Here is a 17,171-nt window from a genome sequence, read left to right as displayed (position 1 = left end):
GTTACACCTCAGCAGCCATTTTATGGCAGAATTTTTATGGATTTAAATCTTGTTAATTCGTGTGATCTGTATCAATATTTGTAGCCGTAATATTTGATGAGTTTTGAATGGTTTATGATTGATTTTTTGTTTTTTTATAGTAACTACCCAGAGATGTTGAGCAGACATTAGAATCAATGACCTAGAAATTGGATTCCAGATTCACAGTTAAGGAAAATATCGTGCTGTTTCAGCCAGGAAAAGGGAAATTACAAAAAAATCTTGTCATTCTGTGTGATCAAGGGGATTTAAGATAATGTTCAAAAAGGAAGAATTTCAAATTTCAAGGTCACCTGATGCTGAAATAAGCGGGAAACAAGATATTACTATACAGTGATCTGTTAATTGGAATTTATACCATACATCCTACGGAAAACTCAAAAATGTCAACAACACCGTTAAGAAAAGTGGATAAAATGTCATCTCAATCACTAAATTTTTCACCTGTTGAAAGCGGTCGAACCAACAGTCCTGCTTTGATGGAAAGGAACCACATTTCGAGTCCTGATTTAAAAAGAATTTTGGATTTTCCTTCTGAACCTAAAAGAAGGAGGGTCATGATGGATGATGTCTCAATAACAAGTAGCCAAGTCAGTAGTCAAGTCAGCAGTAGAGCTCACTCACCATCTTTTTCGGAGTTGATGGATGATAGTTTGCAGAGTACCCCTGGTACTACTCCTGGTACCTCCCCTGCAGGTACATTGAAGGACCAGTTCAGAAGGCGGTACAGTAAATATGAGCTGCTTACAGATAACTTCCAGTACCTTTTTGATAAAGATATTCTGGATGCCTGTAAGGTATGGTTATAATTTAATATTCAGATGATTGTACAGATAAACAACCCTACACAATACCTGTCAATCTACTTCATTTTGTGTAATATAAAGTAACAGATATGGACAGTTACCTCTACTCATCAATATATGTCATGCTTTTGCGCCAATTTATAAGTACAAAATATGAATAATTGATAAGGGGACCAGTTTGATAGCGTCTATTTGACTGAAGTCAAGCAGTATGTTATACTTAGGGCAAATATTAAAACATATAGGTCATAAACTGCTTATACTTTATATGATACATTGTAACACTTCTGTTTTGACCTTATTTTTCAAATTGGACAGCACACAAGTATTAAAATAAGATTATTGTCAGGCTACATTGCAATGTTACAAGTTTGACCTATTCCTATAGTATTGGTGTTTAATTTCCGATTTCCATTAATTACACCCCAAACTATTTCAATGATTCATTATATCAACATAAACAATGATAAATGTACAATCATTTGGTAGATCCACAGTAGGAGTGGAAATGTAGAAATGTTCCTGTCAGAACCCCCTTTCTTTGCATTTAAAAAAAAATATCATTTAAACCTATAAACCCTATTGCCTGATCATGACGAACCTGTGCATTGCTAACCCCTTTCATCATACATTTCTTATCAATTTTCCAGATTTCAAAATTTTTCCAGATTCAAATAGTTCCCTGGTTAAAATTCTATGAAAATTTAGTGCCAACTCTGGAACTACATATACCGGTAGTTAACATATATCAGTACATGAACATATTTTTTGGTCATATTTAAATAAATTCGCACACTTGACAAAATGCTTGATATATACAATTCATCTATCTATCTATATGTACTGTCAAGTCTGACAAATAGTGATTTATATGCATTGTATTATCTATCAATATGTGTTTTACAACTGAAAGTGTCTATTTATTTTTATTAAAAGGTAATAAACAAATTTTTTGAATAAAATTTCCATAAATATTTATCTGTAATGCATAAAAACACTCAAATTTATTTGAGTAACAAACAGTATATTACATATTTATACATGTAGGAAGTTAATAATTAGGAAGAGATAAAATGCCATGCAGGGTCTGGTTTTGTTTAGGTAACTATGTATGACAAAGAGCAGCCCTCAGGTTCAGACAGGGGCAAATCAGACATTCCAACTCCCTTTTTAGCTCACCTGGCCTAAAAGGCCATGTGAGCTTTTCTCATCACTTGGCGTCCGTCGTCGTCGTCGTCGACGTCGTCGTCGTCGACGTCGTCGTCGTCGTCGTTAACAATTTTTCAAACATCTTCTCCTCTGAAACTACTGAATGGATTTGAATGAAACTTAACATGATTGTTCCTTAGTATATCCTGCACAAAATGTGCGCTTCGATTTTTGATCCGTCAAAAAACATGGCCGCCGTTACTTAAAATAGAACATAGGGGTCAAATGCAGTTTTTGGCTTATATCTCAAAAACGAAAGCATTTAGAGCAAATCTGACATGGGGTAAAAATGTTCATTAGGTCAAGATCTATCAGCCCTGAAATTTTCAGATGAATCAAACAAACCATTGTTGGGTTGCTGCCACTTAATTGGTAATTTTAAGGAAATTTTGCAGTTTTTGGTCATTATCTTGAATATTATTATAGATAAAGATAAACTGTAAACAGCAAAAAAGATCAGCAAAGTAAGATCTACAAATAAGTTAATATGACCAAAATTGTCAATTGACCCCTTAAGGGGTTATTGTCCTTTAATGACAATTTTTCACAATTTGTTCATCATATTTGCTAACTTTAAAAAATCTTCTCCTCTGAAACTACTGAATGGATTTGGTTAAAACTTAGCATGGTTGTTTCTTAGATTATCCTGCACAAAGTGTGTGCTTTGATTTTTGATCCGTCAAAAAACATGGCCGCCGTTACTTAAAATAGAACATAGGGGTCAAATGCAGTTTTTGGCTTATATCTCAAAAACGAAAGCATTAAGAGCAAATCTGACATGGAGTAAAAATGTTCATTAGATCAATATCTATCAGCCCTGAAAATTTCAGATGAATCAAACATCCAATTGTTGGGTTGCTGCCACTTAATTGGTAATTTTAAGGAAATTTTGCAGTTTTTGGTCATTATCTTGAATATTATTATAGATAAAGATAAACTGTAAACAGCAAAAAAGATCAGCAAAGTAAGATCTACAAATAAGTTAATATGACCAAAATTGTCAATTGACCCCTTAAGGGGTTATTGTCCTTTAATGACAATTTTTCACAATTTGTTCATCATATTTGCTAACTTTAAAAAATCTTCTCCTCTGAAACTACTGAATGGATTTGGTTAAAACTTAGCATGGTTGTTCCTTAGATTATCCTGCACAAAGTGTGTGCTTTGATTTTTGATCCGTCAAAAAACATGGCCGCCGTTACTTAAAATAGAACATAGGGGTCAAATGCAGTTTTTGGCTTATATCTCAAAAACGAAAGCATTAAGAGCAAATCTGACATGGAGTAAAAATGTTCATTAGGTCAATATCTATCAGCCCTGAAATTTTCAGATGAATCAAACATCCAATTGTTGGGTTGCTGCCACTTAATTGGTAATTTTAAGGAAATTTTGCAGTTTTTGGTCATTATCTTGAATATTATTATAGATAAAGATAAACTGTAAACAGCAAATATGATCAGCAAAGTAAGATCTACAAATAAGTCAATTTGACCAAAATTGTCAATTGACCTCTTTAGGAGTTATTGCCCTTTAAAGACTTTTTTCACAATTTGTTCATCATGTTGACTTACTTTAAAAAATCTTCTCTTATGAAACTGCTGTATCAATTTCAGCCAAACTTAGGCTAAATGAGTTTCAGAGTTTCAGAGTTTCAGAGTATCTAGTATAAATTTTATATTTCATTTCCTTGTATGTCAAGAAACATAGCTCCTATGGCTAAAATAGAACATAGGAGAAAATGATTTTTTTTTGCTTTTGAAGAAAATAGGACGATTCAAAGAACATTTAAATAAATTGAAAAGCTCAAATAATCATTGATGAGAGATTAAACCAAAAAAATTCAGGTGAGCGATTCAGGCTCTTGAGAGCCTCTTGTTTTAAGAAAGGAGAGAAATAATGAAAGTTATTCATAAAATAACAGCCATTTTTTTTTATCAAAATATGGTCCTCTTACTCCTCATGCTCCTAGTTCTGAGGAATTAAATCCTGGAACTGTGCTTGCACCCTATAACCAACTATCAGTAAAGCACAGATGCAATACATATCACAGATCAAAATCTGATGTTCATGATTGTAAATTCTAATGTATTGCAATGGCAATTAGAAATGCAGACAAGTATTGGCTGCACATGATAGCAAAAATAATTGCTTCTGAAATATCAATAAGGGACACAGATCCTATTGTATCTACTGTGGTGATAGTTAGTCATGTTAGTAGTAGGGTGTGAAGATGGTCTGATAACTGAAGTAATAAGTATCTTCCTTGTTATTTACTGATTGAATAAAGTATCCTACATGTAGTTCATGTATGAAAATGGACTTTTTTTCACATCCCAACCCATTATGGCATATAGAGCTATACTAAACTATTGTTCATCTCAAACCTTACCTTACTCTGCCTGGCCCTTTTAAACCCTTAAATCTATCTCTAAATTAAAACATGAAACATACCCAAACCTATAAAACTGTCACCATAAATACACCCTAACCCTAAGGTATATAAACCCCTAAAGTAAAAAAAGGCAACAAAATGTTTTTTTTTTTAATAATGGTTGCAAATATATGTACATGTATCATCAGAACAGGCTGGATATAGACCTAAAGACAGGAAAACAACCACATAAAAATACAAAAGACATCTGCACAATATGTTCTAGGCTTTAAATAGCCCCAAGTCCAGACAAATTTTGAATCAGTTTTAACAGAGACTTTCACAGATCTGCTATCTCCCATACACCCTATATAACACAAAAACATTCAAATAAAACAGATGGCAACCTCAGATGAGGTTCTTTAAGTAGAACAGGCCCATGAATATGTATCTGTCAAAAACAAGATTCCTGTAAATATATTTGTTACTGGTATTGTCTTTGATACAACTGTAGCTCTAACTTATAATTAAAATGCTATAAACACATGTAAATACCAATTAACTTTGGTTTGAGGGTTAATAATTGGCTTAACTGTTGCTATTAAGCAACTGTTATCTCTTTTTGATTACAATCTATAAGCCTGATGAGCTGTACAGGGTCTGGCCTAAGGGCACCTCTGCATGGATGTTCCTTTGATCATTTAAGTTTGCATAATGTTTTCAGGATTTGATCATATCATTGTTTGTAATGAACATGATGAACTTTTATTTGTATAAGTAAGTAAGTAAGTAATTTTTATTGGTTTAAAATCCAAAATTACAGGATTGATACCAAGACAATACAAATTTGTTATACACAAACATACAAACATATATATATCATACCAATTTCATAAACATTATATGAGGAGGTGGTACCACAAAGTTATTTAGTGCTTAATAAAGAATTTCTAGAAATGTACATGTCGCTGTACAAGAATGTATAAGAATCAGATCCTCGAATAAAGCATTCATGTTTATAAAGCTAAAGAAACTTTACACAGACATATGAACAAGCATCAACTTGTTACTGTAAAGTTCTTGAAATTACCATACTTAATTTTCTAAAACAACTTCCAACAAGCTCCTCCAAAGTTTATGTGAGACAGTTTAGACAGTACTTACTGTTAAGACCCTTTTAGTAGTTTAATATCATAATTATGTCAACCTTTGGCTTTCCAGACTTTTGGTATTAAGCATACCTGGTAAAAGTTACTCCTGTGTTGCATACTCATATCATACGTTTTGAAAAACAATAAACAGATGTTTGCCTGCAGATACATGTATAAAACATTTCAATTCTTACAGTAGAAGCCAAATATCTGGCAAGACTGTTTATACAGTAGCTATCTTGATTTTGTGAAGCAAGGAAGAAGCCATTTCCTATCATTTTGGTTTCTACCATATTGAATGATATGGGCCTAATAGATTAGTACTTTGGGTTCCCTTAGCAGACTAAGGCTTCTAATAGGTACATGTGGTGAATTTGAAGTCATTCCTTTCACAAGAAATTGAAAAACAAGAATAGATAGATCAACAAGTCACTGGTTTATAGGTTAAATATTTGGAGCAAAATACTCTTTCTAGTATTGTATGACATGATAAAAATAATTAGCAAACTTAAAAAGATTGTAGAAGTTATAATATAATGTCTTATTGTCACTATAAAAGGATATAGTGCTTAACAAAGCTTATTTGTCATGACTCTCTTGAGTGATTGATATATTGTACAATGTTGTAATACCATGTACTATTAAGCTTAAATTAGATATATAGATTTTATGTTGTGTCATCATTCTAGATCATCAATATTGTCTTGTGATAGAATTATGAAATATTAAAAGTGTCTGCCATTAATCCTGCTGATTGATTTGTTGTGGTTGACCGATTTTTAATCAGAACCATCATCCTTCAATAATAAAATACAGCACAGGGATTAAAAAGTTAACAGAACTTAATTATTTATTTCCATGTCAAGGTAGAATTCCATATTTTGTAATCTTTCTTTTTCAGACTTCAGATGAAGAAACGTCTGGTGAGAACAATAAAGTTTCGCTAACAGAATTTCGTAAACAGTATCATGAGCTAACATCATGGTTAGCTCAGGTGCTGCAGACTACCCAGAAATCAACAGGTAGTCTGATGCTATCGGAGAAGTATTTAGTTCAGGTAATTACTCTTATATAACAAGTATTGATGGGAGATCTGTTGTTCAGGTACAGATTTACTTCACACAAGGGATACAGTTAAAACACACTTATGCTGGGGCTTAGAAAACGACTCTTTTAAAAAAATGATTGGAATTTCAACACTCTGATTTAGGACCTAGCCATTTATACTTTGTTACTTATGGAATATACAGAGATATTTCAGAGTAAATTGCCCACAATCACCAGCATTCATTATAAAAATTCACCATTGGAAAAATTTACTGAAACACCTTTAATATATGCACTCTATTACCTAGTACATAAAGGCTTAAATATTGTAAGCTGCTTATGCGCTTCTTGTCTATCAAAGCTTAAATCATGCTTGAATTTTCTTGCAAGCAAGCAGTCTATAATGACTTCATGAGACTTCTTTCTATACAAGAAATCAAGTGGAAATCAGATAATCTCTGATGGGTACTCGTTTTAAAAAGGGTACATGTACAATTGTACTTTAATGCTGGTCTTTTCACAGAAGTACTGATACATAGATATACTGGACAGTATTATTCATTTCTGTATTGTGAAATTTTCTAGGTCATTTCATCATTCTTTACTTTATGCCAATTTTTCTCCTTTCTACAAATCCCATTCAGATTTTGTTTCATACCAGGAAAATGTACTAATAGTTACTGTGGATTCTTTTATTTACGTGGGTACCAATTTTCGTGGATTTAGGAAATCTTTCCTGTTCGTGGATATTTAATTTGGTGGTTTTGCTAATATCAAAATACAAGCCTCTAGAAAATTTGTTATTCGTTAAACATTTGATTTCGAGGTTCATCTGTACCAATGAAATTCATGAAAATTGATAAGTAGCTATGTACAATAGTGCAAGTCAAATTCTCTGTGGTATGCACATTTGCAAGAATGTTTAAATCTCAGAAAGCACTTGCACAGGTGCAGACAGGTAGTTTATGTTACATTTTTCTGGCATATAAGTACTTTTAATCATTCATAATCATTGCAGACAGGCTAGAAGGCTTTTGAATAATAATCTACTTATGTATGAACTAGAAGTGGCAAAATTGAATCATAAACTTTTGTCAGTTCAGAGAAGGTGTATGTTATCAAATAAGAAGAAATGTTCAGGGAGATATCAGTGCGACAGCAACCCAAAATCATACTGAAAAGACATCAAGGTTTAATTGTTTTGCTTTCAGTAATGGAATATATGAACATCTCTCTTTACCTATATATTCTTGTAAAAATCTCTTAGCCTACTAAATAAGGTCACACAGATATATAACGAACAGTAATATGTATTGAAGGCTCATAAAAAAATCTGAATTTAGGTTAGAAATCTTCTAAAATGCTTACTAATACATGTAATTCAGGTACATACATACATGTACACTCATAATCACACATTTATAAGTAAGAGGATATTACGTAACATGTAAGACATTGGGGAAATCTAAAACACTTTAGAGAAGCACTTAATAGAAGATGATCATATTATATCATACCATTGTCTGTTGTTAGGGTTGATGAAGAGCATAGTGTTTAGACTTACTGGTGTTTATTTATTATTATAATGTAAATAGGCAAAGATGAATAGATAGACTCTGGCATATCTTACATTACAAAAAGGAATTATTGATGCAGAAAGAAATAGGAGGTTTTTGTTGCAGCTTCTTTACAAAACTTATTCTTTGAAGATGTTTAAATACTTATTTAATATAACTAAGAAAAAAAAAATATATTTTTGTCTCATTTGAAAAATATTGAACATGTTTAATACAACTCGGAAAAAATTGTCAAGTTTTTCATCAAAGAAAAATATGTTTTTGTCTCATTTGAAGAATGGCATGTCAAGGTAACTTCACATTTCTGATTTGTAATTTTTCTCACGAATTTGTTTACAACAAGTCAGTTTGGAGACATGTACAACTTCCTGATATGTGCATCAATGCATGACATTTTAGCTTTTTTCCATCTCATAATTTGTACATACATATTTCGAAGTCAATAGAAGTCAATGGTATGACTATCCTCTGTATGTCTATTCTCCGTTATCTACTATGAACAGTGTTATGAACAGTGCTTTCAACAACTATCTTCTTTGGAAATCAGCTGTATGTCAGCTGGTTATTTTCATGAAGTCTAGTTTTTTGTTCAATATTTAGCCATCTAACTTCATTTCTTATGGTTTGTAAGCTTTCTAATTTTCAAAAAAAAGATGTCCAAAAAGATACCAATGTTTATAGAATCCAAATGAATTCGACATAACACAGTGTATGTACATATATAATTGAATTAGATGTGCAAAAAGTCAATTAATGGTGTTTTTCATGTTCCGTCTTTCCTTTACATGACTAGAGTGGGGTGCTCATTTTCGCCATATCTTTCCATGTTTTCTTCAGTTTATGTTCAGGTCTTTATGTTTTTGAAGTATACTGATATTTCTATATGAAGATAACTTCAAATGCAAAATATTCTTAGCTTGAAAACGTGTTTGTTTTGAGAAAAATCATCTGAAAAGTTGGATTAAAGGGTGTTTGAAATTTCCTGATTTGTTGTCAACGGGGGACACATATTCGCCGTTTTTACACATCTATTTAAAACCAAATAACTGCAGCTTTAAACAATATTTATCAAATAAATTTCATTATAGATGAATAGCAGACACTTGAAAGGTGTAAAAAAACTTAAATTTAGGGCAATCAGTCACAGAATTACTAAGAAATACTTCTTTGAAATCTTTTTTTTTTCATTCAAGAAATTGGCTGAAAATCGTAGTCCGTTTTTCGGTCCTTTGCGGTAAGTACCGAAATTTGGTCTCATTTTCAAAAATAATCATATTTGTAATAAAAATATCATTTATCGGCATATTTCTGCCATTTCAGCCATCCTTTGAAGTTTTTACACCTCAAAATCATAAAACGGCGAAATTGTGTCCACGGCGAATATGAGCGCCCCACTCTAGGTCTTGTTAACTTTCTTTGATCATTAGGTTTTATATTCGATGTCTAAAGATATTCTGGAAAAAACAATGCATGTATACTATTTTGACTGTTTTGTTCTCTCCCTCATTAGTGAAGGTCTCCAGTCTGTCAATGCAGTAGTAGATTGTTATAGAATGCTTGCCATAACTATATGACAGGTATTAACTTATATCCTCTTATTAGTCTTAACACCTCTAAAGTTATTTGTGTTGCCTCTTGGCTAAGAGGAGTATAGCTGATTCTATTTATGGCTTTTGCTCATTGTTGTATACTGTACGGTTACCTTTAGTCTGGTCTTTTACAAAGAATTGTCTCAATACAATCATACCACATCTTGATATATATCTTGAAAACTTGAAGTCGAAATAAATAGGGTGAATGTATTCTAATAGACTGTTCTATTGTAATGTAATATGTTACATTTCTGGATGGACATATTGGTAGTAGTTAGGGTTAATTGGAAGTTACATATAACATATTATCGTCTAAATATGCATGCTATATTTGCCGCTGGACATTAAAGCAGTTAACATTCATCCATCATGATTTATGTCAGTCCATCAAGTTGTAGTATTGGTGCCAGTGTTCTTTGAAAATTTAATATATTCCACATTCTTACATCAATTATATGGTTGTGTGATTTAATTACTCCAGTGTATTATAATTAACATCATGGAAAGTAATGAACTGTGTTTGAAGCATGTTATTCTATTACACAAATATATGGCTGTTATCAAGTCAGATTGGGTTAAGAAAATAGCCCATACAATCTCAAGTTAATCCACCTAGAAATGATTACAAGTAATTTTCATTAGTTAGATTTTATCTGACATATGGGTCTCCATTACCTTTCCATCTCAGGCATAGTCAAGATTGATGTCTCAATAACTTGTTATACATTAACCTGATTAGTAGTTTATAAATTTACATCATGTTGAGAGAGAGAAATGTGATGTGATGAGGGGGATTCTTAACTTGAAATTGAGGCTCGAAAATGAGGATTTTATTAACAGCAAGACTTAGATTTCATATTATCTCGAAAATTTAAGATCATGTGGGATGAGCATTTCCCCCATGTGAAAAATAAGCCAATAGATATTTATTATTTCTGAAATGCTATTATTTTTAAAGTGGTAAAATTGACTAAAATTCAATTAAATATCAAAAGTTTCTTACTAGCAATCATTATAAAGATAGGAAGATTCCTACATGTAATTTATTTTCAAAAAAAACAATACTGTACGAAATTGAGAATTCGCAAAATACCCAGGTTGGTAGTTATACCATTATAATCAATTTCATAAATTTTAAAATCAGAGAAATCAATGTTGAATATCATAGATAAATTTCTGTAAATAGATTTAATATAGAATTGTTGTATTTTTATCTGTCAATTTCTTCTCCCCTACAAAATTTGTTGATTCAAAGATTAATTTGCTGGTGGCTGAATTGCTACAGATACCTTAGAAATACACAAACAGATGCTGAACATATTGATCTAACTGTAAAATGAAATTTATAGGCAATTAATAATCTTTCAGAGGATTAATGTCAAAGTTATCTCCCCTTTTATGGGCATGTTTACAGTGGTCATTATTGAGACAAATTACAAGAGAGCAGCATATGTCTATGATAAATGTGGATAGAACATGTTGTTCATTAGAAAGTTGACACTACTTATAATGGACTATGTCCAGACTGAAATATTACCACAGTGAAATTAATTGCATTTTGCTAGACCAACAAAAATCCATGGAAAATTACATGTTGCTTTAAAATTAAAAACTTGTTGCATGTCAGGCCAAATAAACCAAGTGGTTTATTTTCTTGTGATTTAAAGAAATTGGTTTTTATCTAATCAGAACTTTGTTTTACCATACATTATCAAATGGCAAACTTCCTGTCCACTTCTTCATTACCACTAGGCTAATTTTTCACCTAGCAAAGTTGGTCAGACATTTTCTTCTCATAAGGTCTTAAAATTTTCAAGATAAAATGAAGTCTTAGTCTTTCTAGTCTTGCTGTTAATTAAATGCAATTTCCCCCCTAGCAACTGTTTATCTTTGAACTTGGTCTCTTCCTTTGACAGTCACTTTCAATTTCTGCTTCAAGCCTTTATAGTTTGCAACTGATTGTCTGACTGTTTGTTAGTCACTAACAAATGTTGTCAATTTGTGGCCAATATACTATTGATAGTTACTACAGCTAATTATTAAAAAAAAAATTTGACCTGATTTGATTCTTTAGAATGTTTGATTGATCATGTTTCTGGAGTAAAGAACCACAGCAAAAAAAAAAAGACATGGTACTTTCTGTATTTTCAATATTTTTTGTAAATACATTGTTTCTATATTGAAATAGCTTTCATTTATATGCAAATGCTATTACACTTGTATTTGGATTCTCTTAACTGGAAATCTGTGAACAATGAACTGGATGCCTTATATATATGTAAGACTCAGATCGATGTCCGGCCTCTAATCGACGTCCATTCCGCAAATCGACGTCCGTTCCTTAAATAGACGTCCAAATATAATGTCACATTCTCAAATCAACGTCCAATATTTTTATACTCTAATCGGACATAATGTATTGCCAAAACGTCGTCCAATTGATTGTAGTCGTCTTTAAATCCATGTTCAATATCAACAAATAATAAATTACTGGACTTGATTTACACTTATACGTACGTGTTTTGTAGGGTTCTTATGACAACTAAGTTTTTAAACATTTATGCACATTTTCCATATACATTTCTTTAACCTGAGAACATACATGCTCTTTGATGAAATGCCTAAAAATGGACGTCGATTAGATAGGCATAAAATTGGCCGTCGATTTGGAATGTTATTTCATTGTGACGTAACATTTGGACGTCAATTTGAGGAAAGGCCGTCGATTAGAGACAGGACGTCGATCTGAGTCTTACATATATATCTAAAAAAATGTATTAAAAATCTAGGCCAATGCTTCAAATACAATTTATGTTATAAAAGCACTGAATTATGAAGTATTTCTGAGTACTCCTTATCCAGAGTACTCCTTATCCAAACGGAGTCTGCCTATATTATACACATAATTCAAGTTATACATGTGTTATAGTCTCCTTTTCAAGAAAAATGAAAGTTTTTCTCATGATTTTTTTAAGGTCATAACCAAAAACATTTGACATCACAGTTAAAATGGATTGTTTTTCACACATTTGAAGGTGATCCAATGACAAATTTAGGTCAATTTAGTGAAAGTCTTTATTCTAGTGAATGGCCGAATAACATCTGTTATATATGTATATACTGTAATAAAATTGAGAAATAACCCTTTCTTGAGACAGACATTTTGATAAGAAAGGAGCAACCATTTTCTACTAAATGTATACTTTAAAATGTGTAACCTCCGTAGTACATGTGTAATACATAAGGTCACAACGTTTTGTGTGAAATTTCACTGATAATTGAACACCTTCCAATTTTTAAAGTAAAGATGAACTAGGGTTGACTAGGTTTGTTGGTATTACATTTCACAGTGTTTTGATGATACTTATAAGGTTTTATAATAATTGGCAAGTTTTGACAAAGGATTATGTATTTATTTACTGTGTTATTAAGAATATAAAAACATGATGAATTGGATATCACATTTTTTAATCTGATTTATTATGATGGCTGCAGGGTTATGCCAAGTTTATACATTGTAAATCATACTTGAACTTTTAAACCTGTATCCATGGCACTCTCATCTTATTTTAAACACTGGTGTACGTTTTTAATTACTATTATTTTCATGGATGATGGCTTTGAACAGTTGAATGCATCATTGTCAAGTTTTACCATATATAGCCATTTATCAATGTTCTAAATAAAGATGTTATATATGAAATTTGAAAAAAAGCACATTCAAACAATTATTTTCATGGATGATGGCTTCAAACAGTTGAACACATCATTGTCAAGTTTTACCATATATATAGCCAGTTATCAATGTCCCGAATAAGGTCATTACTATCAATATTGAAAAAAACACATTCAAACATCAATAAAAATTTGTAAGTCTCTCCCCATTAACTTTGTTGGCTCAATGGTTTTATTACATATGTGTTAATTTATGTCTAGAAAGTGTGAGATAGACACTTGTGATAATAGCTAGATGCACTTTATTTCAGTCTTGACTGTATTCAAATGGCAAATAATAACAATATAAACTTTTTAACTGCTATTGCTAGTAAGTGGTCCATCCTTAGCAGATTTTACAATTTTAATGACCAAAGATATTCATGAGGTTTTTATTTTTGCATATTTATTGCTACTGATTCTAATCTTCCATCAAGATAAAATTTATGCAGGGAATATTTCCATTTCTTATTATAATCCAACCAGAAGCAGGCATTACTGTGACGCTACATAGGGATCTTAGTGGCGGATCCAGAACTTTTCCTGAGGGCGGCCCGCTTCAGTCATGCTTCAGTGATTTCCTATATAATCAACCAAATTTTTCCCACGAAAGGGGGGGGGGGGGGGGGCCCGTGTCCCTCAGGGCCCCCCTGGATCCGCCTATGGATCTGTCTATTACCCTGGGTACCTGGTTTTTTTTCATTAACAAAATGTCTGTGAGTACTGGAAGATATTTTATAATACCAGCTAAAATTTTATGTATGTTGAAAAAGAGAGAGGAAAGATATCATTGGTATATTCAAACTCACAAGTTAAATACAAACGGAAAATGCCATGTCATACAAAAAAATGAAAATGACACATAGACATACAACAATTTACAAAACACAGCAAAGAAAAACTGATGACCAGTCAACATGGAAACAACAAAAAAACAGGGATGATCTTGGATATTTCTACTTACAGTACTGTTAAATTTTCAGTTTGCTGAGCATAAGTAATTTTTGATGCATGTTTAACTTTCTGTAAGCTTAAAGAAAACATTAGTGCATATTAGATACTTCATTGTAGGAAGCAGGTTTCTGATATAGCTGCTGCGTTTTTCTTTTTCAAGCAGGTTATGTTTATGCTGTCAAGTTGTTCTGAGTAAGCCATTTCCTAGGCTCTCGGTCATACAACTTTTTCCAGTGCTCAAGAGTACAAAATTCTCAAAGCACCAAATCCAGATTTCGATAGGTTGAATTCTGAGTGTGAATATGATAATATTACATGGACATTTTATGGCAGCAAGGCCAAATCTGATGGCCAATCACATCCTGTTTGACATTACTTCTTAAAATTTCTTAGCTCTGTCTAATAGATTTATACACCTCTTCTCAATTTATCCTCATTTATAAAATATTAACTGTACTTTGAGGGGTTAGATATCTAGCACTGGGGTCTTCTGGACACGACAGCACATTCTGCAAAAAGACTAATATAGTCATGTGCTGTTACCATTATGAAATACTAAAAAAATGAATTTATCAGAGAAAGAACATACTGCTGTAATTCTTGTATATCTTTAATATTTATATTAGCTCATTAATGCAAACCATGTACTCTTTAGTAATTTTAATGACATGAAATTTATAATCATGCATTCTTTTATGCAAACATGTTTTTGCTTGAGATATCTATGTATGCTAATTACAATATTTTTGATCAAAATAAAAAACAATGTCTGAAAAACAAAAAAACAAATTATTATCATGAACATTCAGAAATTTATTGAACGTATACATTTTATATCTACTGGTGATCAGGGATATGAAATTTCTTGATTTTATAGTAACATTAACTTTGCAAGAATGCTGTGTTATGGCTCTCCTTGAACCAGGAATGTCTGTGCATCTAAAAATCAATACACTAATGATTCAGTGCCAAAAAAAACCAGTCATTACATAACACAAATTATATAACAGAGTGATTTATTTTGTCATTTTGTGTTTATGTGTCAAGAGTTTTTGTCATGTTGATGGAAGAAATTTTGAGGACATATTTTTGTTGTGTTTATATGATCATGTTGTAATAGTCATTACCGCCATTGAATTCTTTTAATTTCATGATTAGACCAAAATAAAAACATTTTGTTTGTACTGTTATGTGTCAAACATATTACATCATTTTGAATTAGGGAAATATTTTAGGTTAAATTCACCCTGAAATAAAACCCACACATACTAAAAAATAGTGTCATCCAACATAAAAAAGATACTATTCATGACTTCCATTTTTCTCAGTCAAAATATTTTCTCAGATATTTTATTCAAAGGTCTTTAAGAGTAAAAATGTTGCTTTAAAGAGAAAATATGTGTTCTCATAAATGTTTAATTTTATAGTCTAATTTGTTCTATCAATAAGCTGTGGTTAATCTATGTATGAATTCCTGTGTCATTATTTTCCCACAAAAAAAATGCAAAACCTAATACAAAAATTGCATGTATCATTATCCAATTAACAGTGCAGTATTGATTGACGTCTCAGTTATATAGCCCTAAATTGCATTATTTATGCCAGAAAATCAATTTTAATTGCATATTGAAGAGTTTATGAATAATTCGATTACATATAAAGTGCTGTTTTCTACTTTTTAACAGAAGGATCAAGAAGAACTTTTGAACCAATCTCCCAGACTTCGCCTCATAAATGACTATGCCCAGCAATTGGTGGAGCGCCACCCGGGGTTTAAAGAGGAGGTAACCCCATGCCTACAACACCTTCACCAGCAGTGGAAGGTGGTCGAGGAAGCTGTATCCTGTAAAGATATAAGTAGAAACACCGATTGCATGATAGCAGGTAATAACGATCTATTGATGTCTCTGTACAATTACATAGATTGTTTACGATTACACAATCAATAAGTGTAGCGCTAATATTATACAATTAAGTCTCAACCAATTGTGGGATAGATTCCTAGCTTCAAATGATTAATAATTGCCGATGAAATAATAACAATTAATATGTGATTTCATAATATTATCAAGATCTAGAGCATACGAGAAATCAATTTTGCTCTTCCTTTTAAAGTGTAGATGAATCTGTTTTATGTAGATATATTACTCTGATAAAAATTGTAAATACAGTAGGGCTATGCAGTTCTTTTCTGTTTTTATGATAACAAACAACTTTGATATGGCTGAGCTTTGTTTATAGACACATGGTTTTGCAACTTGGATCTTTCAATAATTTGCAATCTATTTCATACATATTATGTTTTGAATAGATTTTTTTTTTAATCAGTGATAAAATGATAAGGATGAAAGAACTGCTGTTGATTCTTTAATCATGGAATATCAATGTTCTCTAAGGTTTATATATGTGAAGTTGGTGAACAATGTATTTACATAGGCATGAAGAAAGACTTCTTTAGCAAATCTAAAAGCCTGATATCAAATATCCATGAAAAATACAATTTTACTTATTAGCACCCATGAAAAATAAATGAATTCACAGTAAATAAAAGCTCCTCATTAGTCAATCAAATCAAACTTTGTATTGCCATATAAACCAACTTATACGATTTGCGACAAAAACAACATTATATAATGACAAGAAAAAAGCATGTATAATCTAATTAAACAAACTGATGAAAATAGTTCAAAATTCAATTATGAGTGTCCTAT

The 17,171-nt window shown here is 31.6% G+C and overlaps 1 protein-coding gene across 4 annotated transcripts in view; it reads left to right on the top strand.

Annotated features, from left to right (window-relative positions):
- Positions 1 to 17,171, top strand: part of LOC139514263 (nuclear migration protein unc-83-like) — a 71,756-nt gene that overhangs the window by 10,695 nt on the left and 43,890 nt on the right. For all 4 annotated transcript variants that reach the window (XM_071303208.1, XM_071303207.1, XM_071303210.1 and 1 more), the window contains exons 2-4: positions 141 to 836; positions 6,478 to 6,633; positions 16,146 to 16,344. In XM_071303208.1, the coding sequence (XP_071159309.1) occupies positions 423 to 836; positions 6,478 to 6,633; positions 16,146 to 16,344 (769 nt within the window). In that variant the 5' untranslated portion in view covers positions 141 to 422. The remainder of the gene's footprint in view (positions 1 to 140; positions 837 to 6,477; positions 6,634 to 16,145; positions 16,345 to 17,171) is intronic.

Source organism: Mytilus edulis, chromosome 3 (genome assembly GCF_963676685.1).
Source record: "Mytilus edulis chromosome 3, xbMytEdul2.2, whole genome shotgun sequence".
Taxonomy (NCBI): Eukaryota; Metazoa; Mollusca; class Bivalvia; order Mytilida; family Mytilidae; genus Mytilus; species Mytilus edulis.
The sequence above is the reverse complement of the archived record's forward strand: the minus strand, read 5'-3'. Positions and strand labels throughout refer to the sequence as shown.